Source organism: Thunnus thynnus, chromosome 6, assembly GCF_963924715.1.
Source record: "Thunnus thynnus chromosome 6, fThuThy2.1, whole genome shotgun sequence".
Classification (NCBI taxonomy): Eukaryota; Metazoa; Chordata; class Actinopteri; order Scombriformes; family Scombridae; genus Thunnus; species Thunnus thynnus.
The window spans coordinates 14,359,875-14,384,700 of record NC_089522.1 but is presented as its reverse complement, the minus strand read 5'-3'; the positions used below and the strand labels follow the sequence as shown (position 1 = coordinate 14,384,700).

Here is a 24,826-nt window from a genome sequence, read left to right as displayed (position 1 = left end):
ATTCAAATTACCACAGTAAGAATGCAGCGGGGAGCTGAGAGGTGTTCACCACCTCTTTAGACGGGGCAGGAGAAGAAGCTGGATCATGCGAAACAGCAGGAGCGGAAGAGCTGTGATGAGCACAGTAGTAGGCCAGCTGAGTTTCCTTGATTTGGTAGATTTTTTCGGCAGGTTCAAACCCAGCACTCGCTGACACAAGCGTGATTAAAAGTGATATTTCTGACACATTAGGATGCGCACGGGAAGTAACCTCCTCTAAAGCGTTCATTATTAGATGCATGACAGACCTGAATATTTATAAAATAGGTTTTAATAATTAATAACAGCAATCTGCTCCCGTAATTCATCAGATTTGCACTTCAACAGAGTATCCGTTTTCACTTTAAAATAATAATAAGAGGAATATTAATGTTGCAGAAATGTAAAACGGGCAGCTGGATACAGCGCAAATAGGCAAGCGCTCCATGTTCACTTCTGAGGCTTTCCTTTAACCTGTCACTTTTCAAACAAAATTACATTTTAAGCCGTCAACACTGCACTGTTTGAAAACCTTCAGTTGTTTGTGCTCAACAATTTAGTGAGTGGCTCCTCACAAATGTGGCAAGTCATGAAGATAAAGATGCAGGAAACAAAGTGGGTTTGGTGTAGAATGCAAAAGTAGTCACTGTGGTTTTATCAAAAGCAAATTTATTTGTTTGAGTCAACTTAGCAGCACTTCCTTTTGTATACTGGGACCCAAAATAGACAGCATTTCGTTTTTTCCTGTAAAGCAGCTTTGCTTGTTTCATCGTTTCATTTTTATTTTTTCCCTCCTCATTGTGACTGTTCTTTTATCACACCTTCAAATTCAGTCACAGCACATTCCTCCTTCTACTGAACTCCCAGAAACAAGAATGTTCCTGTTTTAGGTGAAAACTGCCACGTTTAGCTCTGCCTGCAGTTCACATTGAACTTTTAGGTAAAGCTCACTATTTTAGTGCTGTCAGTGACGCAGCGGCGTGTTTGTCCTCACTGTGGATCAGTTTTTCCTGAGTGTGTATAAATGCCAGTGTGTGTATCTGACAGCGTGTGTGTCTCAGAGCAAATGACGTGACCTGCAGCCACTAGACAAAGAGGAGCAGAAGGAGAGCACAGAGCACAATGCCCTGCTGTCTACAAATCCTGCTTGCAGGCACACAACACATACATACACCAACTCACACACACACACACACACACACACACACACACACACACACACACACACACAGAGTTAATATTGGTAACAGCCACTTAACATATGTGTTTACAGGGTATTGTGCACAGACCTACCCTTCCCCAACCACGTACAGACTCACATACACTTTAAAATGTCATATATCATTCCAACCCCATTGTCACTCCCATCCTGCTTATCAGAAAAGCAAAAGATAACAAACTAAATATCTGGCAGGGGACTCACAGCCACAGGGTCTAAAAAATGCAAATCCCACGAGCAGGAAGACTCATTCTCATCACTTCCTCTCTCAGCTCTACAAAGAAAGTATTTTGATCAAAATTTAATTGTGCTTCATAAGAAGACTGCATTGAACATCTAATGCAGAATGTAATAAAAAGTTACTCAGTGTGCAAAAAAAAAAGCCTCAGATTTTTTTTGGAAGCCGTGGGTCATTTTTGGACAGGTAGACAACCTGTCCAGGATGACATTTTAACGGGCACCTGTGATTCATTCTAGCGCATATAAAGTCCAAAAGAGGAAAAGTCTGTCAGGCAGAGCAAATGTTTTAATGGTAGCCAGGGATCGATGTTGTCAGCACAGGCATCCTGTCTGGAAATACATGCTTGTTTGGGTTAATGTCACCTCCTTCTTTCTTTTCAAGGAGAGAGAGAGAAAAGAAAAAGAGCAAAGGGGGGAAAGGTGGGAGGGGGTGGGAGGAGGAGGTCAACGAGATCTGATGCAAACATTCCAAACCGGGATGAATTTAGGGAAATTGCTTGAAAAACATTGACTTGCACTCTCGTTCACAAGGCCCCCGTATCTGAAAAACAAATTTGAAACGTAACCTTGGAAATCAATTAAGAAGTCCCCGGGAGCTTGAGAAAAAAGAAGGATAAGGTCCACCCTTCTCCCCCTCACACCCTCCCCCATCCCCTCCACATGTCTTTTCCTCTCCTCCACTTAGCAGGGACTCGGATCTGCCCATCAGAACACTGCCTTGTGTGAGGAAGGCTTTGTCAGTGGGGGCTTTATTTAATTTTTTTAACGGCAGAGTGCCGTATATGCTGTCAAAATGTCTTAAGAGTCTTATTAAAGAAATGCCACAGCTCATTTCCTTGTAATGCAATTCATATGCTGGTGAAAGGGGGCATGTCTAAAGATCTAAACAGCTTTGCTTTTTAGGCTTCACATTAGGGGTTATCTGTGAGGGCTTGTCATTGATTGACATTATCTGGCCTGACAGGGCCTCATATCAAGGTTAACCTCATGGACAAAAGTGCCACCCGCATGGACACACAAACACACTCTCTCACTCACACTTACAGTCAAATAAGGCATGCTCTCCTCAACTTCCTGTTGAGAGGGGTGCTACGTATGTGTGCCGGCTTCATCTGTGTGTGTATGCCAGGTGGAGATTTCCAGACTTAATTGATAACTAATGGAGCGACGTGTGCTGAGTTTACCCTGGAGGATTGACACTGTGTGTGCGTGCGTGTGTGTGTCTGTGTGTGTGTGTGTGTGTGTGTTCTGTGGAGAAATAGAGGGGGGTAGGTGATGGTAAGAGGATGGGGATGACTTACTCAGCAGTGCAACTCCGGATTGTGGTAAATTAAATATGGCCCCAAAGATTATGACATGGAGTGACACACACCAGTCTGGGGGTTCCTGACCTCTTACTGTAGGCTGTTTGCTTCGCAGCAGAAGAAAGTGTGTAACTAACACCCGTACAAGCACAATACACACACTCACACACATCTCCCCCTCTCCCTCCCAACAAGCCACAAAGGCGAAGAGAGATCCCCGTGACCAAAATACAACTGAAGCAGTTAATCTGTACAGATATTAGCTCAAGGGCCCTTGAGAGGTGCACCGCTGAGCCCCTTCTCCACTGTACTACCCACACTGCCTTGCTGCCGCACCAAGCGCAGCAACCATGAGGGAGGGACACAGGGGTCGTCTGCTCATTTACCATGGCGGATGGCTTATCAAATTGCACTCCTGGTGTCTTGAAACTGAACATAGAAGCTGAGCTTCAAAACAAAGCTGCAGGAATAAATTTCCCTTGTTTCAGTTTGTGGAAACATGGGACTGTGTGCATTTGTGTATTTTTTTTTTTAAAAGCAAAGTTTTTGCCTCCTGCAACACATACACTCACAAATTAAGTCGTCATCTGGTGCCAGCTGTGAGTCCAGATTTGATGTACAATTTTAACAAGTTAGTCGTGTGTTCTGTGAATAACCCTAAGCAGCAAACTGAATAAAAGTTGGCTGTTTTGGTACGTGGCTGTCAGAATGGTTCTTGTCACTCATGTCAGATTGCTTTTTTTTCTCCCTTAGACCATTTTAGGCTGCTTGTCCTCTGTTCTGGAAAATACCATAATTACCCTGTTTGTGATGAAGCCAGAGGGCGTATTTGTCCTTAGATTTCAACTTTCCTGCCTGATTGCCCTCAAGTTCAACGTCTTTCCTCTTCCGCCTGCACTTGAAATATACATTGTTTTCTTCAGCCATTGTCCTGTGCAGTCAGTGTGTGTGTTACTGGGGGCGTTTTGCGTCCGCCTTTGTCCTGCAGCGTCTTGTTTGTGTTTTGCGGTGATGTGACGGGAGCGTGGCACTTGGCTGAGGGCTTGTGTTTGATAACAGCCCTTGGACGGCGCAGAAGTGAAATAGTCCAAACGGGTCCTTCAAGGTCGGCACCCCCAGAAAGACAGCACACAATGTGCAAGGTCACATTCTAGACTAAAAGCAATAAGTGCTTTATTGATAGAAAAAAAAAACAACAACAACAAGCAGGCAGATGTGCAACCAACTGATTAATAATAAAATAGATTTGTGAGAGAGAGGGACAGGGGGAGGGTAGGGGGCAGGGGAGAGAAGACAGCTACGTCCTCACTGTATGTCCGCATGTCTGTGTACTGTATGTGCCTGCCTGCCTGCACGCATGTACAGATTGTTACAGAGCGAAACATTGATCCTGTAGTGGAACCTAAAAAAAAATCCATTAGAAATCCAGTTGTTAAAAAAAGAACAAAATGTGACAGATAGGTGCTGGTGGCAGTTTCCCGGTTGTACAGTCTTTCTCTTCATGCCTGAATCATTTCCTATCATCACTTCAGTTTGTGTGATGTGTAAAGTACAGTGTGAAAGTACAGTTTAAAAGAAGATCAAAAGCAACTCACTTCTCCTGTTTTGACAGTAATCTACGTATACAGTATATCTCATCAGTATCATGTTTTATGACAGAGACAACAGTCACCACAGGTTCCTTTTTTCCATTCAGTCCCTTTATGAACAATGTGCCTTTTGTGCTGCGCCTACTGTGCTATTATCTTTTTATGAAAATAAGCAGAGGGTATTGGACTGTCGTCATCTTTTATGTGCCTTTATCGTTCCTTCTCTCGTGCTCTCTTTTTCTCTCTCTTCCCCAACATGGCAAACCTGCCAAGTGAGTAGAGCTCCAAAGTGGATCAGTCAGTGGCAGATTTAGATTTGAGGTGGGGAACACTAAGTCCCAGTGCCAGCCAAACCTGTTTCTTCAGGAAGACTCTGAGGGACAGGAGGGTTGGGAGATTTCCATATGCTCTGCCACCCCCTTCTCCTCAGTGAATACCTACAGTAGTAATCTCCCCCCCACCCTTCTTGCTCCTCGGTACTGTATACCCGCCTTTACAGCCCCCTTTCTGAATCCCCTCTCTGCATAAACTTCTCTGATGTGCCCACCCCCAAACCCTCATCTATCAACTAGTTGGCAATGGCATTGTTTTTAATCATCAGAACCTCAAAATTATTATTATCGCTTCTGATGCGGCAATTAAAACTTCAGGTCAGAGGCACAACGAGCGGTGATCAGCAGCCGAGCTGAGAAGTTTTAATTAGACGATCAGAACCATTAATGCACAAAAAAAAGGTGTGCGCTGGGAAATTAACGGGAACGTCTTAATCAGGGTTAGCGACTCCGAAGAGGAGTCAAGTGAACAGAGAGCAAAAAACAAATCATTTCCGCACCACTGGGACAAAACTCAATTAAATATGCATGCGGAAAAATGGAAATTTCTCAGCAACGGCTTCACCGACTGTTGGAAAACTGTGGCAAAATCTCACGGCGGGGTCGGCGACCTGCTTATTGTTATTCTTGTGTAATAAAAATGAGAAAGGGGCCAGATGCTGGGGTCTGGGTGTCGTGGCGTAGTTGTCCATCAGTGGCTTTCCGCTTGACTTCTTTGCGGCTGCTGCAACCTCTCTACCATGCAGGGGGAGAGAGAGAAAGAGAGAGAAGAGAAAAACATTCTCTTCCTGCAAGCCGTAAATTTGCAAAAATAAAAACATGGTAATTTTTAAGTGTGTCTGTGTCTATGTTTACCTGTGTGGCTCAGTGATTTCCCTAAAACACATATGCACGCATACTCACTCACACATACAACTCCCTCAAGAGCCAGAGACACAAAAGGTTGACTGAGCTACACACAGGGAGCTGCAGCCTTGTTGATTAATCTGCCAAAGTTTCATAAAGTTGTAAGCTTTTTTAAAGCGCTAGAGCAACTCTCGGTTACATATTGTAAAATAATCCTGTGCTGAACAGACATCTCCCGGACCCTGTTTGTATTAATTAACTCGAGATATTGCGGGGGGTTTGTCCCTGTGTCAGTCATGTTGAAACTCAGCAGGAATCTACAACAAGCCCTGTACCTGTGTTTGATTAGGTGAAGAGATAAGCCTCAGTTTAAACAGGTAATATCTACCTCTCTTATACACAGACCCTCCTGTGTGATCGCTCCATACAAACTAACAACACTGCAGGGAGTCGGCGTGTTTATGGCGCAGCGCTTCATTCTGAATGAACAATAAAGGCGAGTTATTCAATTTTGTCGTACATGTGACTTTACATCTTACATAAGATGAGTACACGAGCGTTTTGGACGCACATAAGCCGCGTCGTCTTGTATGTCAGAAAGAAGTAAAGCTGTGACCCTGCCAGTCACAACCATTGTTAACTCCCACATCCTTAACCTGAAGGAGCCTTGATTACAGTCTGTGCACGTTCACAGAAATAATGCACTTCCAACAGCGTTATTAGGATTTGAAACACCACTTGATTGGGCGTGATATTATTCTGGCACACAAACAGAGAGTCTGCATCAAAAACCAACAAGACCTGTGGGGCTCAGAGCTGTGGAAGTGTAAGTTTGCCAGTGCAGAGGGCTCGACTTGAACACAACTTGTGTCATCCGGCTCTGAGAAGAAACAGGGCCTGAAGGAACTTCGATGCGCTTCTTTTTGACTGAAGATGAAAAAGAACCTGACCTAGTCCAAATGTATTTAGAATAGTTTCCGAACTTTTTCCTCGGGTTTTGGCCTTATACAGACAGTATATGGCGCTCCTTTGTAGCCCTGCACTGTTTCCAGTAAAAATAGTGTCACAGTTAACATAAGCAGTTGGAAAAATTAGTTTCAGCTGTTGTGTTCAAATTCAATCCTGCCTCTTTTTTTTCCAACTCCCAGTGCTTACTGAGGTGTCTTCTCCTTGACAATTAGCACACCAGGCTAAAACAGACTGTAAATAATGTCCGATCCATGTGACAGCGTTGTTTTTCTTTCTGATATTCATTAATAAGGCAGAATGCTTACTGGACTCTCTGGGAGGTGGGGGAGTTAGTCCCAGAGGGAAAAGTTGTTCTTTCATGTAGGTCCCCTTAGATTTTATATCATTGTACGCTATCATGCACACAAACGACTTGAGGTAAACAGCTTAGTGTTACCATAGCAATCCCTATTGTAAGCAACGGCAAAAAGCTGCTGTGGACAGAAACCCTCAGCATAAATAATAGTTTAGACAGCTTCCATAAACCATCGAACCATAGCATGTTCCTCCTCAGGGGCAGCTCACAATATTAAATTTGTTTTAAAGTACGCTTTACTTTTAAAGAAAGGAAACATTGAATATATGCTTAAGATGTCTGATAAAACAGTTAGAGGCCTGCTTAGATACTCAACCGGTAGCACTTGGTCCTCTACTCACGCTCCTCATTGTTAACAGAAAATCACACATAAATACTCACTAATGGAAAGAAACAACTGTGTAGGGGTCATTTCCTACAAGGAGCTTGAGATTGCAATGCAAAGGAAATCGGTAGTTAAAGCATGAAATACTGAACACAGTAAACAGAAAAAATGACCTCCACTGCAACACCCAAATGACCTCAATCTTCCTTGGGGGGGTGTTTCTGAAAAAAAAACTTGAAAATTTATGTCTTCCACCTCCTAATAGTTTTTCCAGCTGATTTTTTTTCCCAAAATTGCTGTCCTCTAAAAGGTGACCCTTTCACCCCGGCCTGCAATTGTCTAACACTAAATTGTAGCGTAATGTGCTGCTGATATATGGCCCCCCTCAAAACTACATAATTCCTGAAGTCATTGTTTCAGAGAGGAAGCCTGCAATGTAAATACAGTAACTGAGAAAGCATGTGTGGGGAGCACGGGGGTGCATTGTCTGGCGACGGAGTGATCTGTAAACTCCTTCAAATTGTATATCCTCTAATGATTCCATAGCTTTGCAAAAGAAAATGAAAACAGGATTTTATGTTGCATCGATGTGATTTACATAATGCCGGCAATGGCTCACACATGATTGTGCTTGGCTTTATGGCTGAGGGGAAAATGAAGAGGCTTGTGCTCATTGTTATAGAAAGTGAATTGAGTCTTTAAGATAGAACTTTGTAACCTCTGATATCACACATTTTTCTCCACTGAAATGGTGTGTCCGTACCTCAGGATAGCGTATTATCTTAACCACTGAGTTAAGATGGAGATTCAGTACAACTTCACAAGGAGAATTATCTTCACTGTGGCATGGTGGTTAACTGTTTTCACTAAGCCATAACCGACAAAGCTTTACATACAACTGAATAAAAAAGACTTAACACAAGTCAACAAGTTTGTTTGTTGTTTCATTCTTGTTGATTCTACCGCTTTCCTTTTAATATCATAAAAGCTTTAGTACTCATAGTCACCACCTGCTTGCTTTTTAAAAGTTATTTACAACTTGATAATGATCTGGCCTTGATTTTGAGTCTGGAAAATGCCGCTGGAAGGTGAACTTTGGTGGCTCTGGAAATAAAGTGAAAGGTAACAGAGTGCAGTTTCTGCCCTAAAAAGGCAGCTCTGGATATGGAATGCCACAGGCAGCTGTTCCTGCCTCATCACAGGACATGTTATAAAGATAGCCCCACTTGGGTTGAAATAATGCCACCCATTCCTGCCCCAAAGCACACTCTATCATGCTCTATTGTTCAGAGGGGCCGCACCAAGGAAAAATGCAGAGACTGTGCAGTATGTCAAGTAAAGTGTGAAGTAAAGATATGTAAAACACGGTAACTACAACATGTTTTTGCACGATGTACCCCGTGTTACCCTGTCTCGGTTGGATCACCAGTAAAAAAAAAACAGTAGAGGGTAGAAAGAGAGTAGATGGATGGTGCATTTTTTCCTCTTTAATAAAGTGAAATAAGCAGCCTCCACAAAAACAGTTATGAGTCTAATCCCACTGAATAGCCAACATGAGAACGCGGCTCCAAAAAGCTCAAAAGTGCTCAGCATTTTCACTCTACATCCTGACAGCTTTAATGCTGTGCAGCCCCCCACTCAGTGGCAGGACCACAGCCTCTTGAGGTGAGAGTGAAGATAACATTTCACAGTGTCTCTATAGCGCTGTCATGTGAAGGATTATGTAGCAGTGTATGTGCTGCTTGTACTGTAGTAGGGGGTCTGATACCTATCTGCCTGTGGTTTCAGCTGCTGGTGCTTTTTTCTCCTTTTTTTTTTTTTCCACTACTGTTAAACTCTGAGCTGACCGTGGAGGTGTGACTTAGAAAGATATGTACAGTATCTCTCCGTGTCCTTCCAGTCTTGTGCTGTTATTGTTAAGTGCTTTTGGATGTTATTAATAGCAGCAGTCACCATTGTTCTGTCAGTTTGTTTTTCCATTGTGATCTTTAAAATCAGTACAAGTTAATGACACTGAAAAGCTGCTTCAAATGTTGTTTCTGTTGATACTGGAAGCATGCTGGTCCGCAGCCTTGACTAATCTTATATATTTTTTCTTTGTTCTTGTTTCCATCAGCTGAAAGGAGTTTATGCACTGAAACGACCTCAGGAAAATCCAAGATGGCCGCCAAAAGGAAAGGTGGCCTAAAACTCAATGCTATCTGTGCCAAGCTGAGCCGCCAGGTGGTGTTCGACAGCAGCTCCCAGAACGCAGAGGGAGACCAGAGTGTAGCAGAAAATAGTGAGCGTGGCAGTTCCCACTACGATGACAATGAGACCAACTTCCCCGAGAGCCTGAGCCTAAGTCAGAGCCTAGAGGAGGACCAGAAGAGACGCGAGGCCATCGAGAAGTGGGTCAACGGCGAGTACGGTGATGAGCCGCCAGCTCCTGAGTGCGGGGATGAGCAGGAGCACGAACTCAAAGTCAGCAATGACGAAGATGGCCCTCCTGAGGGCGTGTACATGGTACAGCCCAAAGGCTGCAGCGATGATGAAGACAATGCAGAGGAGGCAGAGCCCTTGGCAGGGTCTCAGGATGGCAGTTACCATGACGACAAAGAAGTAGAAGACAGGCCTTCAAAAACTGACACCTACATGCCGGCAAGCGAGGCCCAGAGTCGCCAAGCACCTTTCTCTTCTCCAGGTATATTTCGACTCGCTATCCGCCAATAAATTTCCTTATGACGTCCCGGCATTACTGATTTATACATGCTCATCTTAAACCAACACTACCTTTGCCCTTTAAAACATTCCACTTCATAGTATTAAGGGGCAAAGGCTTAGATAGAAGGCGGGTGACATTGCCACATCCACATAAGCTTAAGTGTGCCCATTATTGGAAAGAGACGCTCTAGAGTTACATTATGAATAGCCAGTGACATTATTACCCTAAAGACAGATTCAACTGGCAGGCCATGGGGGGAAAACAGGAACTTGTCAGTGTGTGGTTAACTGTACGTAGAAATTCATAAATGGAGTAGGCTTACAACATAAGGCAGTTTATGCACTCTCCCAGCAGCTGCGGGCCAAGAGCGCATGGCAGGGCCAGGCTAAGCTTCATATTACACCCAGGATTACATATTGAGTCTTTGATTTTTCCCTAAGCTCACTAAACTTAGCCACCGCTTCAAGCTCCTCTATTACATGGAGTCGTAGTCTTGCAGTGGAGGAGTGTGTTTCTGGCAAACACTCTTTTTTTCACAGTTGTCAAATCCAAGAGATCAGTTGTCAAATAAAGTCAGAATAGGGAAAGTTATTATCTTCTCACAAACTGCAGTGGCCCCAGTTGTTAGCAGACATGAACATATTTTAATAAATGCATTAAAACTATGTGCTCTTGTAAATGACTCATAATAACCCCTGTTTAATTGTGACATGATGTTCCCTCAGTATAATTCACTGATTATCAAATAGATAAAGCTGGCAGAGATTTTCAGCAGCCATTCTGAAGTAGCACAAGAGTGTGTTAACAGCACAAACAATCTTTTCAGAATGTACAGTTTACGGTCGTACACTTTGTGACCCTTGAAACTAGAAGCGTACCGACTATAGGAGAGATTGGCCTTTTTATAGCAGAAGTTAAAACACAGAGCTGTAAATAGGAGAAAAAAAACAGAACTCGGTTATATGAATAGATAAAGCCTGTTACACAGACACCCAGAGAAAAAAAAACGGCAATTTGAAGGTGAGACCGGTTGTTGCGGTACAAAAACAAGTTTTGTTTTGTGCTTGCTCACCTCAGTATAACAGTTTTTTGGCCTTTCATCTAGGTTTAGGTATATACCTCAGAGTCATGTACACATGCTTTTTTTTGTCGTCATTTTTTTTTTTTTTTTTTGTTTTCCCCAAGTATACAGCAGTACTTTTGGCCACACAGAGAGCTGGGGGCAGGGGCTTCTGAGAAAGTGAAGCAGGTTTCATTTCAGAGACAAATGAAAAAGGCTTTGTGGTTTAAATTAGTCATTTTGTGTTTATTTCATGACCATAAAAAAAGCCTGTCTGTAAATATGTATTTCTGTTGTGCAGCAGGCCTACACCTTTCCCTCCACTGGCTCCCTTTACTACTTTACATCTCACAACAAAGCCAGAGTGTTTGAAGACAGCGGGGAGAGCATACTGCATCAGTTGTAAATCTTGTCTTTGGAGTGTTTTTTTTTTTTTTTCAGAGTTGCTCTTTGTTGATTGTAACTAGGGCATCTATATTGCCATGTTTCTGCTCAGCTCACAATTAAAACATTTTTCGTCTCTCTCTTTCTCTCTCTCTCACTCTCTCTCTCACTCTCTCTCTCTCTCTCTCTCTCTCTCTCGCCGCTGTCTTTCAAAGGCTGATGCGGAGTGCACATAATTATGCATATAAACATAGTGGCTTAATTATCTCTCACAACATCAGTGACAATGTAATTAACAAACATTGCAAGATCAATGAGAGAAACTGCGACCTTCAAAACATTTAACTCCTCACATTGAGGCATCGTGCGGATTTCCTATCAGTGCAAAACCCCAGAATACTTTTCCTAGATAATTTAGATGTCGCATTAGAGCCCTCATAAGCCAGTCAATGGAAAAACCAATGAATAAAAGCTATGAAAGCAATGACAGAGATGCTCATAGCGATGGATCAAACAGGCTTGACCATGACTTCCATTTGCAATTCTGGGTTCACTGTAAAAGGTTATTGTTCATTTCAAGCTGTTTCAAAGCCCTCTCTATTTACTGCCTGTTAATTAACTAACCAAACAGCGAGGAAGTTTGAAGCTCCGTACAGTTTTGTGTGTGTTAAATTAGTCCAAACAAATGCATATGTCATTTATTCAAAGCTTTATTAGGATACCACTGTCCATTCAAACAAAACACACTTAAACTAATTCAATAAGATGAACACAAATTGCTTTATAAAACTCTATTTAAATGATTGTACCATATAAAAAAAAATCCACTATTCAAAACTTTCTCTGACTGAACTCACCTCACATTATTATGTACATTGTGCATATGGTGGTTCAAAACTGACACCCTTTAGAGGGTATTCAAACTCTAGATTAGTCCATATATAGCCATTCGCGTGCACCTTTATCATCAGCGACACCTCTGCCTCTCAGTCCTGCGAGCAGAGAAGCTATGCCACACTGATGGCCATGTTTGGTCAGCCAAGAGGAGATATAATGCCCATCTGTTATCATATCTGGAAAGGGGAAAATGTGGCCTAATTGCCTCAAATATAGACAAGGCAGGTCTGTGTCGTGTTGGTTTTTGCTGGCCTGAAGTGTCAAGATTAGGAAGATTTTCCAGTGACACCAGAGAGAGTAAAGAGGGTTATGTCAGACGTGTTAGGGAACAGGAGAAAAAGAGGTTTATTTATTTATTTTATTTTTTGAAGGGATCGCGTAGTGGGACCAATCGTACTTTAACTCATTCGCCAGCCGTGGTTTCCCACCTGGTGTCACACAGAGGCAGGCAGATAGGACTTGAATAGAAAAGTCCTTTACATAGTGTTTTAGAAAGCTTATCTCCTGACGGTCCCAGTCATAATCCTTTCAAGTCCATACATTTGCCTTTCATTGATAGCATGTCACATGGCTTCGCTGATAAATAAAGACACTTTTCCAATTTTTTTTTTCTTTTTGGAGAAGGTGATAATAATACCATAAGCAAATAGAATATGAAAGAAGGGATGTCAGTGCTCCCGTGACAGAAACCGCTTGTCTCTCTGCAGCAATTAGAAATGAAATCTGCCTCAAAACTTATAGATGTTTTCTCTAATATGATAACCACACCAAAGACATGAAGCTACTCAAAGTCGCTACATAATCAACGTAACTGACAACATTTATATAAATTATTATAATTCTTTTTTAAATTTTGCATTTAGAAATTTGGAGATATGATTTCCATCCAAAACGTCTATTATAATTTGTCCTTTTTAAATATCACCCCTCGCTCAGTAAAGTCTAGTGCCCTTTTCAGTTTCATTTTCTGGTGTGGGCGGGTCTGCCCTAACTTTAGTGCTATATGATATTCTGTGACCTGAGATGCCCTTATAAATACAGTATCAGTAAAATCTAGCCAAGCACTAAGGTTATCGACACCTAAATCAAATGAGATTGTTTAGCCAAATGTGTATATGTGTTAAATGATATTTCAAATGTTCAGATGTCGTTCTTGTGATCTTATGCCAAGTGCTATTATCACAACGGCTAAAATAAAAAACGAAAAGGGAATCAGTACCAAGAAAGTATAGAAAAACAGAATTCTAGTATAGTTTGTAGTGTGTCACTCTGTGGTTTCAGTACATGTGGAAACATGGTAGATTTGATAAAATAATCTGTGGCAAACATGCAGGTATTTCCTCTCCATTTCTCTTAAATTTTTCATGCCCTTTCGATCCACCAGATACTCTTTCATACTGATCCACCGCGCAGAGGAGCAACCCCAAAGCAGTGAATGGAAATTTAGGGGATTATTTTACATGCTACACAGGAGATGTGAAAAGCAGGGCGCAGCGACTGATTTAGCAATAACTGAGAAATCTGAGACAAGAGCAGAAATATTTGTGTATTAATTACCCGGGTGGTAGGTGGTATTACCTCTGGCCAGCTCATGTGTTGCTGATGAAAAAAGCAATAAAACACATTTTAAAAAAAAGCTTTAGACGCTGATCCTGTGACTGTACTAATGATGATTTAAGAGGGCCAAAAGTTTTACATGCCTCGGGTGAAATTATTATCTGGTGCATTACCAGCATGCTTGTATTCTGAGATTCTGCCTAACATGCAAACTGACGCAAGGAGAGATTTTTGGAATTAAAACACAACTGTCCTCCCTCTCTCTTTTTCTCTTTGTGTCTCTCTCTCACCCTTCCTCTGCACTTTTTTCCTCTCCGCTCATGCTCTTCTTCTTTATGCAGAGTCCCTCCACTGCTTTCAGGCAAAACCATTTTTCCCTTTTCCCCACTCTCTGACCCCTTGCGCTAACCTGGATGAAAGTTAATGGGCCAGAATTAATCTCCACGTAATGCAATTAAACTATACATTGACTATATGTTGTCCATGTCCTTGGGGAAGTTGTCCAATTTAATGGACTCTTAAAATGAAAGTGATGTTTCTGTTCACAAATGTGTAAAAAGATTAATTTCACTTTTGAAGGTGACACAATTATCATATTTTCAAATACTTTACACCAAGACTCAAAGGGGATTTTATGAATACTCAACATGACATATTCAGCAGATAATTCAAATTTGATCATTTTCATATCTTTCAGCATCAGTCATTTAAAACAGGGAAATTTGCCGATAATGCTCCTTCATTTCCAAGAAGGTGTATAAATAGATTTTCTTTCTAAAGCTTCACTTGTACATTTATATTATAGTGTCAAATATGTTGTTGATCTCTTAATGTAGTTACTAAGATTTTGTGCTCTTATGAGTGGAATATTCATGTAAAATATTGACCACTACAGCTTATCTCAAACTTAATTTTGATAGCATAACATGAGCTGAGAAAAATGAGAAAAAAGTTTGTTTATTCAGTTGGCCCTTGGTGCATTCACCCGCAGATTCTGCAGGACTGACTTATAGTGCAACCAAAACAGGAAGAGCATTGCCTCAGACTGCTTGTTTGTAGACACCTAAATACAGAGAAATGTACAGATGTTGTTGTAGCTTGCTGTGCAGAAACACTTTTCCTGTTGTTAAATTCACTTTTTTACTGTCTGAAATCAAGAGGATAACAGCATCACATCAGTTATATTTGATATTCAGAAAATAGATACACTTTACCATGTTGCATAATGTAAAAGATGTAGTTCTCTTAGTTAGCAGTCTTCCAGTATGAAAGTAACACTGTATTTGCCAAAACATTGAGGTGAGAGCGTTGTTTCATTAATTGAGCCGACAAAATATAGTCTACACTTGTAACACAAAGCTACTTTGCCAGATTAATCCATTTGTAACTAGAGTAATTGCTGCCAAATAAAAACCTTAATTATCGCACATACAGTAGACCATCCATCCACTACAAAGCATAGTGACAGTGTAACACTTGTCAAAGGAGCATCATTCAACATGAAGTGAGAAAACCATTTGGTAAACTGATTGAGTGACCTGAATTTGGCTACTGATTAACACGTCTTGAGCAAAGGCTAAAGTTGGTTTCAGTTTCACTACTGTAATTAAAAAACAAATGTACTAATATAAATAACTATGTGCTGTTTAGCAAGTAAAGACTTTGTTACACTGATTTCAGTCAGCACCAATGAAGGACTCTGTTTGCTAAAGTTTAAAATCATTATGTTTTAAAAGGAGGAATCTGAAAGCAGTTATAACAATCCTACCTCTTACATATGAGCTCTCTACTCTTTTTCAGGAGAAGCATCTGCCCTGCGAGACTATGCAGCCAACACCATGAATGAGTTTTTGGGAATGTTCGGATATGATGACCAGCAGGTAAGGGATGAGCTGACCAAGAAGATCAGCTTTGAGAAGCTCAAAGCCGCTACCTCAGACCCCTCATCCCTCAGCAGTGAGGAGGCTTCACGGCGTGCCCGCTTCTCCAAGTACGAAGAGTACATCCGCAAGCTAAAAGCCGGTGAGACCCTACCTTGGCCCATGCATGCTTCCCCACCCAAACCAGATGACCTCAACTCAAAACTGGCCCAAGAGAAGAATGCTACCATGCTCCAGAATTCTGGGTGCCTCCCAGGGTCCGAGGCACGGATCTACCCCCCCAGCCTGGATCACAAACAGCCAGGAGGACCTCAGCTGGGCACTCCACAGCCATCCAATCCCTCTCACATCCAGAATATGGCGTCCAGAGCCTCCAAGTATGACTTCTTTATCCAGAAGCTGAAGATGGGTGAGAGTCTACAGCAGCAGAATGGTAATGCTTACAAGCGACCCTCCAAGTATGACCTGGAGAACGTCAAGTTTCTGCACCTGTTCAAGCCTGGTGAGGGCAACCCTGACATGGGTGGTGCCATTGCCTTTAAGACTGGCAAAGTCGGCCGCCCTTCGAAGTATGACATTAGAACAATTCAGAAGCTGATGCCAGGAAATTCCGAGGCTTCACTGATGCCCAATGTCCTCGCTACAGCACCAGGGAATCCTGGAGCTCCCGGTGTCCCTACCGTAGGTGCAGCTGGGGCCAGCATCGCCCCGGGGCTTACAATGGACCAGGCGGGTAACATTAGCTTCAACACCTCTGACTACCTGAAGTCCAGCTTTTCCAAGACTGACTCCATCACCACTGGCACTGTGTCCTCCGTTAAGTAAGTCTGCCTCATATGAAACTATAAAGAACTCAGAGAGTTCATACCTCTGCTAAGGTTACACAATGCTTTTAATTTGTTTTAATACTTTTGTTTTTTAATAGAAATAGAGAATGCTGATTATTTGTGGAATTTATGAATGTTAGTGCTTTGTACAAGGAGCAATTGTGCGAAATTTTAAGTAAGTCAGGCTAATGACCAGTGAGTTATGGCCATTTAAATTTATCTTTAATCTCGCAGAGTTGATATGGTACTTTGTCAAATAGGCCGTGCCCTCAAAAGGCAATGTGTCATAGGTAAACAGTATGAAATATCAAAGAACTATGCAGATTTTAAATTTTCAAATTTGTTTTACATTATAATTATAGGTGGATGATGGATTAAGTGAGTGACTAATGAGTGAAAAAGTAAAGTACAAATTCTATCTGCACTAAAAAATAATAATCTATTATTCCTTTGCCCATTACTGAACTTCCCACTAAATTTAATTGAAATCTGTGAAGTCGGTTTTGAGATATCCAAAGCCTCCTCAGTGGAGTTAACAATAAAGTGATAAAATATTCAGAAGTTGAGGGGAAGAAAAGACAGCATGTAGCTTCTTTAAGCGTCCTCTCTCTTATTGGTAATAAGTGTGCACTTATTGACGCAAATTTAAAAATCAGCTAATAAATCATATAACAATTCATTAAAATTCCAATTTAAAGTTTACTGGTGGATTGAAAAGATTCCAAGCTCAGAGGTCTGTCTTCTTAACACTGATAGTCTCTCAGTGGAACACCTTGGAGCTAATGTGAAGCTCACATACACTTAACTGCTACTATGAGTCAGTTAGCCTAAAGCAAAGGTAATTGCTACCTCCACAGCAGCCAACAGGAATGTAGTGTGAAATAGCGCATAGCGCCCAATAGATCCACAACATGATGAGTTGCGAAGGCACATGAAGTGTTTACTCGCTGTAGCACTCCGTGGAGACTGATTTAGCACAGTCATCGCAAAGTGAGTGACTTCTTTCGTTTGGCTAGGGTGTAACAACTCTCTCTTTAATTACTTTGGAGCCATGACTAACCTCCCGGCGAGTCACAGGGGCCGACTCAACACTGCCTGATGAGTGCACTTTAAAGGAAGCAAACGAGGGGTTTGGGGAGCTAGCCTACAGTCGCGTGCACTACCAGTAGGAAACAGCTCCCAGAGTCTGTTTGATTGGTTTTGACCTTGTCTCTAGTTAGTCAAGACCTATCAAAGACACTGTTCAAGAGCCCTCAGGCACTTCTCCCTCAGGCTTTGGCCTTTGTCAGGTTGGGGCTCAGAGGAGCTGCAAGCTTGGCTAACTGACCCAGTCTGGTGCTTGTATACAGGGATGACGGGGGGGTGGGGGGGTAGGAGGGTGGCTAGGGAGAATGTCTGGCAGCGCATCCTCCCCTCTGGGCCAGATTAACCTCAGGTCATCCCCCGTGTGGAGCTGCTCACATGGAGCTAAATGCCATTGCTGAGAGGGAGCAAGTAGAACCAATACTGTATTATGACTGTCACTCTACAAACAGTAGTGCTATCAGCTTCGTGAAGGGAATCACATCACAGGTGACAAAAAGCACACAGCATTGCTCAGCACACTTCTATATGACAAATCCTTCTTGATTTCCTGTTTTGACCTGAATCTGATTGAGTGGAAACTGGCACTAAGTTGATCCATGTGCCTTTAAAGCAGCGGTGTAGTCTCACATCTTTGACTGAGCTGAGTCCAGACTGATTGGAGACAAACTGACATCAGCATTAGAGCCAAGGCCCTTAGAGATGATCAGAAAAGACCTTTTCAGAGCTTTTCTTCCACATCCCCATTATCCAGTTTTGCATACGAGCACTCACCAAAATACCCCCATAAAAGATTAATGTCCTTTTGCTCCTGCATTTTGCCTTCCATTGGTTGGGAGACCATGCATCAAAGTGTGCTCCTTCTATCTCTGATTCATACGGCACATGAAAATGCTGTTATGCCACAAGAAAATGTATATTGATAGTCCAAAGTTTGGGAGCGGCTTGTAAGTAAATATTGTGTCAGTTTGTTTTTATTAACAACAGGCAGCCCAACCTCACCATTAATCCTGTCTCCTTTGTGTTTGCTGTTGCATTAGGAATGGCCTGCCACCAGATAAACCCGCCAGCGACGACATCAACCTCTACCAGAAATATATTGCCAGGTATGCAAATCCCTCAATGTGCTACACCAATGAAAAAATATACCCAAAACACAGACTAACCTTTTTTTTTTTATCCACTGATGGTGTGTTTTATTCAGTGATGTAACTAGATTGTAGACTGCTATGAGGATGTTCAGTGCGCAGTGAATTAATTAAGAAAAGACTCCAATTTATGTGGTGAGAGGAAGTAGAAGGATGAGGGGTAATGAAAGAGAAATGGTTTGATGGTAGCTTACTGTAACTGTTTGAATAAAAGCTCTCGGTGCGTATAGCACTAAAACACTGAGGAGAACATACGTCTGCATCTCTGCGCGGTGACTGACACACGGAGGATATGAGCTTAGGAGGGGTTCTTCTCGAGTTCTGCCGTTTATTGTTGGACACATGAAGAACTGAGTGATCTAAAAAGTCAGTCACTCACACCAACAGAGACAAAAACATCAGGGGAGGGGAGGTATCTTGCGTTTCAATGGACACAGAACAATGTCCCCCATTCTGGATTCATTTTGAGCCGACACTAGAAGGTGATTATCACTTGTTTGTTTATTCAGTTTAAAAAGAAAGAAAAACAGCATTTGAAAAGCCAAAGTGGCTTTGGCGTTAATGATTACTTCTCCAAGCCATAACATGAAGGGCACAAATCAAAGCCTTGGCACTGACAGACACACACACACACACATACACACATACACACACATCCTCTTCTGCACACACACACACACACACACACACACACACACACACACACACAAAACCTCTTCCTTGGACTGATTACATTTTGCAAGAAGATTTAATTAAGGAATTTTTAATGAGGCTTCTGCTGGCACTGCCAAGAACTGTTTTGATATTTGCGCTGCATAATGCATAAAATTTGTCTAAACATCTCGGCAGTTGATGCACGGGGAGGCTGCAGATAAGCCCAGATACAGTTTCAATTTCCGTGTTGAGGTTGGGAAAAAAAGAGAAAGGGAAGAAGAGGAGGGAGGAAAAAAAATGGAAAAGGAGGGCTCATAAAAAGGGCAAATGTAGCACCGAGAGGGGAGGTAGAAGCGGGGGAGGGTCCTCTTTGGAGCTCGGGCTAATGAGTGCACACTAATACTAAAAACCAGCTTTGTAAACGTGTTTGCACCCAATCCTTGTGAAAAGAGAGAAAAAAAAAAGTTCTTCATCTCCTCAACACACTACAGTTTGATGTTTAAAAGAGCTACCCTGGTAGTGTTTAGTTGCAGTTTTCACTCTTTAAATGCTTTCATGCACCCACTATTGCCGCGGCACTTTGATCTGTGTATCTCTATTGTAACTGGAGATGCGCTGCAATCTCTGTATCGTGGCGATATTAATATTTAATCTGCTGCTGAATAGCAGCGGCCCATTAGGCCCCCTGACGCGGCAAGTGGGAATTGTCCAGAGGCAAAGTGATACAGCTGGGCAATGAGCAGAGGGGTGGGCTACAGTCTCAGGGGGCTGGGGGGCGGGGGGGGCTTTGTGTGTTCATAAGTGTAAATGTGTGAGTGCGTGTGTGTGTATGTATGTGAAAGAAGAGTATAGAAATCACTAATGGTCGGGACATATGTTGGCTTTATTGTGGGCACGCACGTAGTTCAACTTTTGGTTTTGTCTTTTTTAAAAGAGCCATCAAACCTTCCCAAAGCCCCCCTCTACATACATCCCCATTTACCAGACACACACACACACACGTTCACTCACTCACACAACCAACTTAAAAAGAGTAGTGGATATGCCGTTCAATTAGCTTAATGAACTCAGCAAAGTGATCTGTAAATGCAGCTCTGGGATAATCCTAACAAGGAAAAAACAGAAAGAGAGATGGAAAAAATATTACTTAGCCCCCTTTTCCCCCTCTCCTCTGCACTACCAGATGGAGTTCTTGGCAGCAGCAATGCAAATGTTTATTTGTGTGTTTTCACTGGTAATTGGAGGATTTTAACAGTCATCATCGTCAGGCTTATAATCACCACCGTAAAAGTGACTGTACTGTAGCAAGCAGCAGCCTTTTTTTTTTTAACTAGCACCAGGCTAAAATCTGGTTTTTGGACTCCAGATGAGAGCGTGACAGGGTTTGGAGTGGAGACTAGACAGAGCTGTTCCCTACATCTCAAGATACCTAACCCTTTTCCTCACAGAGTAAAACTACAGTTAACCCGAGAGAACTGTGCATTGATTTGACAAGGATTTTCACAGCGTTGAGAAATAAAGTAGTCACGGGGTTCCCGATCCTTGAGTGAGTGAGTGATTGTGTGTGTATGTGTGTCATAGGAAAGGGTTTCAGTGTAATAAGTGTCTCTTACGGCTGCTTTGGAAATAAATGGAGATGATTTGGCTGAAATTGGTGTGACAGACGGGTAAATTGTTGCAGCAGTGTGGAAAGCAGAAGTCAGTTTGAAGGTGTGAGCTTTGTGACTCTGAAGGTGAGATGAGCATAGTGCCTTTGAAAACTCCCTCACTGGTTTTATTTTGCCCTGTTCTTGGAATTTCAAATAATTTCTTCACTAATCGTTCTTGATTTGCTGTTGATTATTTTTGAACCCCACTGGCGTCTTTCTGAGCTGCTTTATCATTCAGCTTTTTCATCCCTGTGACTGTTCTCTGTGCGATAAGCTCTGATGTGTTCTGGATGTTGTTTTATTCACTGTTTTGTGTGGGGCTTAAAATGTTTAACTATTGAAATGTCATGCAACTTGGTTTTCAGGTTCTCTGGGAGTCAACACTGTGGACACGTGCACTGTGCCTACCAGTACAGAGAGCACTACCACTGCATGGACCCTGAGTGTAACTACCAGGTGAGCGTGAGTACTTTATCAATTTTTTGAGCATCACCCGAATACATCTTAAATGTTTTCTCCTGTATTCTGCAAACTTTCATATAACCTGAGTGCCTCAAAGTTCATATTCTCACACAATGAGGAGAATAAGACAAAGGTAAATTTGATGCTTCAGTCTCCAAGAGCTTGTTCCTTCATAATAAGGAGGGGTTACAGAAGGTGGCTTGAAGCTAAGCATCTTCTGTTTTTTTCAGGACATGATAAAGGGGACGTGGTGTTCCTAGGATAGACAAACAATAACGTGTCATCTTTTCATTAGTGGTCACACCCAGTCAAAGTTTACGCAGATGAAAAGTTTATTCTGCCAAACAGGCTATGGGTGTTAACACCCATTCAGTTTGCAGACACAGTTGGTCTTTGACAGTTGGCCTTTTATTACAAGGGTTAATTGTAGATATGTTTGAAATATGGCTCTTTTTTTTTTTATCCGTGTTCTTTTTTTTTTTCTAAAGACATCTGCCACTGTCAGGGGCCTGCCTTTAATCCCGTTTCACGTTATTAATCTTGTCCTGGTCCCAGGAGTTGTCATGTATGGCACAGGAAGGAGAAAAAACACAAAGCAGATCACAATACAGACCTTGTGTTTGCCGTAGCATATGGCCTGAGAGAGTTAGACAAACACGGGTAGATTTGTCAAAGACGTCAAAAATCCATGCACAGCCAGAGCCGTGTGTGCTTTCCTTCCTTTCTTAACAATTTTCTGAATTAAGCCATCTTCAGCTGTAATCTCCTTTGTCTGCTACTGATCAAGAGAGATTACCGCTCGATAAATATTGTTTATGTGGTGAAAAGCATTACAGATCTAAGCTTTCATTTTCTGCATGAATCCACTTCACAGTCTGATGAGACACATTCTTGGAGGAATACAAAGGAAAATAATTTCATGTCATTATTTAGACTGTTAGTTCAGGTTATCATGGCAATTTCCACGGTCAGGTCCACATTTCTCTGTTGCTTTTGCGTTGCGTGGAAACACAGATATGCTTTGGAAGCCAGCTCTCTGGATGTCAATACCCTGAAAAAAACAGGCAGGCAGTGATGAGCAGCCCCTTTCGAAGCGATAACTCATGAAATGTTACATGACACACACTCCTGGAATATTATCCCACTGCCAGCCTCCGGGCGATTGGCTGAGTCTTAACATTCTCCTTTCATGGGCTTGTACATGAGCGAGAGTGTGCATCTTGCCACACTAGTGGGAATCCTAAAATAAATGTAGCAAGTGGCTCCCAACCTTCATCACCACTCAACTGAAAATGAGATCTTTTTCCCAGTCAGCTCTCTCCCTGGCCTATTTTGGACGGCTTGATGGATCGAATGTACCATGACCGCAGTTCAACTTATCTTCCGTCATCATCAACCGGTAGATACTAGAAAGACCAAAGCCAGGAGCTGAGCTCCGAATTTTTCAGGAAAATTATTAAAGAAATGCTTAATCTGAAGCATTTGACAATTAGAAAGAAAATCCTAATGAAGTGTTTGCTCTTACAGGAGTCAAACATCTCAGAAATATGCAGTGGGAAACAGGCCAAGAGCAAAGCAATGAACAGCTGTGTGAGATCTTCGCTTTTTACTTGTGCGCGAGTGGAACACATGACACAAAGCAATTACCCTACTTTGTACAGCAATTAGTTGCTTTTTAGAATGGTTCTTTCTGATGTTTTTTCCCTCAACTGATATGGATTGAAGACAGAACTGTCTCATTGATTTGCGCATCTCCCGTTACAGTTTCAGTAACATCAGCTTAAGCCCAATTACAGCAGATTTGGTTGCTGCAGGTCTCTGTGGAGTGACTTTTCTGTTTTTCCCTTCCTGACTCCTGGGTGTGGGAGGGATTTTTATTTATTTATTTATTTTGCAATTTCAGAAGGAGGGTCTCTTAGCATATTCACTCATCATTACAGGCAGAGGCTGCACCAAAAGCGAGTGCTAATGCTTTAATTAAAAATGGAATCATATCTCAGTGAATTGAAAGGGAAAACGTTTTTTGGTTGGCTTGTTTGTTTGTTTGTTTCTGTTGTCTTCTGTTTTCCCCTGTGCACCGCTGAAAAACCATCTGCACGGAACATAATTTTTCCAGAGCCAGAAACATCAGAACTGTGATCTTGCATGTCAATTGATTCATCTTAATTAAAAAAATACGTTTTGGTGCAAGGGAAAAAATAATGTAGAGACAGGGAGTGAGTGTGGGGAACATACTTTATGTTCCATGTGGAAGCTTCTTGTGTACTCATAAAGTCCCAGAACCTTTGGTACTGTATTTGGATAGGGCACAAATTTGAGATATGCAAAGTAAATCAATAACCAGAGAACGCGTCATCTTTAAAAGACATCCTGGCCCTCTCCATTGCAGTCTGTACAGCCCTCCCCAGCTGCCAATTGGCTCCCGCATGTTGCAGCTGCTGCTTCCACAGAGATAAAGTGACTTGTTGCTGATTCTGTGACTGGTTTAAATAAACACCAACCTGTTGCCGTACATTTTTCCCCCCCCTCCCCTTTTGCAGAGGTTTACCAGTAAGCAGGATGTAATCAGGCACTACAACATGCACAAGAAGAGGGACAACTCCCTGCAGCATGGCTTCATGCGCTTCAGCCCTCTGGACGACTGCAGCGTCTACTACCATGGCTGCCACCTCAATGGAAAAAGCACCCATTACCACTGCATGCAGGTACATACACAGACTCACACCTCCCCTTCCACCTACACACATACCAACAGTATACCCACAAACACGTACAGTAGTTACGCATGCACACACACACGGAAACAGAGCGAAAGACAAATAACAATGAATTTAAAAAATCAAATAAATTTGACCACCCATGCTTATGCATTACACACAGTTCAAATAAACCACAACTTACTTATGCAGATAAAAGAAAAGTTCCATATAATGCTGCAGATAAATGCATAATTCAGCTTTCAGTTTACATTCCACAGCCTCACAACAAACCACACACTGTCTACATAGAGTTTAAAGCCTGGTTTTGTTCCATTAAGAGCCTTAAAACAACTTTTTTTGAAGCATTTACATCATTTAAGGACTGTGTAAAACAGGACAAGGTGGGTAGAAAAAAGGAGTTGCAGATTATCATGATATAGTCGATGTCCTGATTTGTGACAAGGCCCACGCACAAGACGTACAAAACTTCTTCGTGGTGATTGAGAGTCACACAGTTTACCTACATCTGTGAAGTGGAGTTACAGTCCCACACTTTTTCCATTTACACCAAAGTGTCTTTAAAGAGCAGTTTGGCAAAACGTGTCCTAAAGTAAATAAAAGAAAA

General features: G+C 42.1%; 1 protein-coding gene across 8 annotated transcripts in view; it reads left to right on the top strand.

The window, feature by feature from the left end:
* casz1 (castor zinc finger 1) overlaps positions 1-24,826 on the top strand; it is a 177,637-nt gene that overhangs the window by 132,960 nt on the left and 19,851 nt on the right. For 6 of the 8 annotated variants that reach the window (XM_067591931.1, XM_067591930.1, XM_067591929.1 and 3 more), the window contains 5 exons: positions 9,314-9,880; positions 15,600-16,500; positions 18,630-18,695; positions 21,406-21,502; positions 24,043-24,207. In XM_067591931.1, coding sequence (XP_067448032.1) covers positions 9,358-9,880; positions 15,600-16,500; positions 18,630-18,695; positions 21,406-21,502; positions 24,043-24,207 — 1,752 coding nt within the window. In that variant the 5' untranslated portion in view covers positions 9,314-9,357. The remainder of the gene's footprint in view (positions 1-9,313; positions 9,881-15,599; positions 16,501-18,629; positions 18,696-21,405; positions 21,503-24,042; positions 24,208-24,826) is intronic. The other 2 variants (XM_067591935.1, XM_067591928.1) reach the window with 1 other exon arrangement.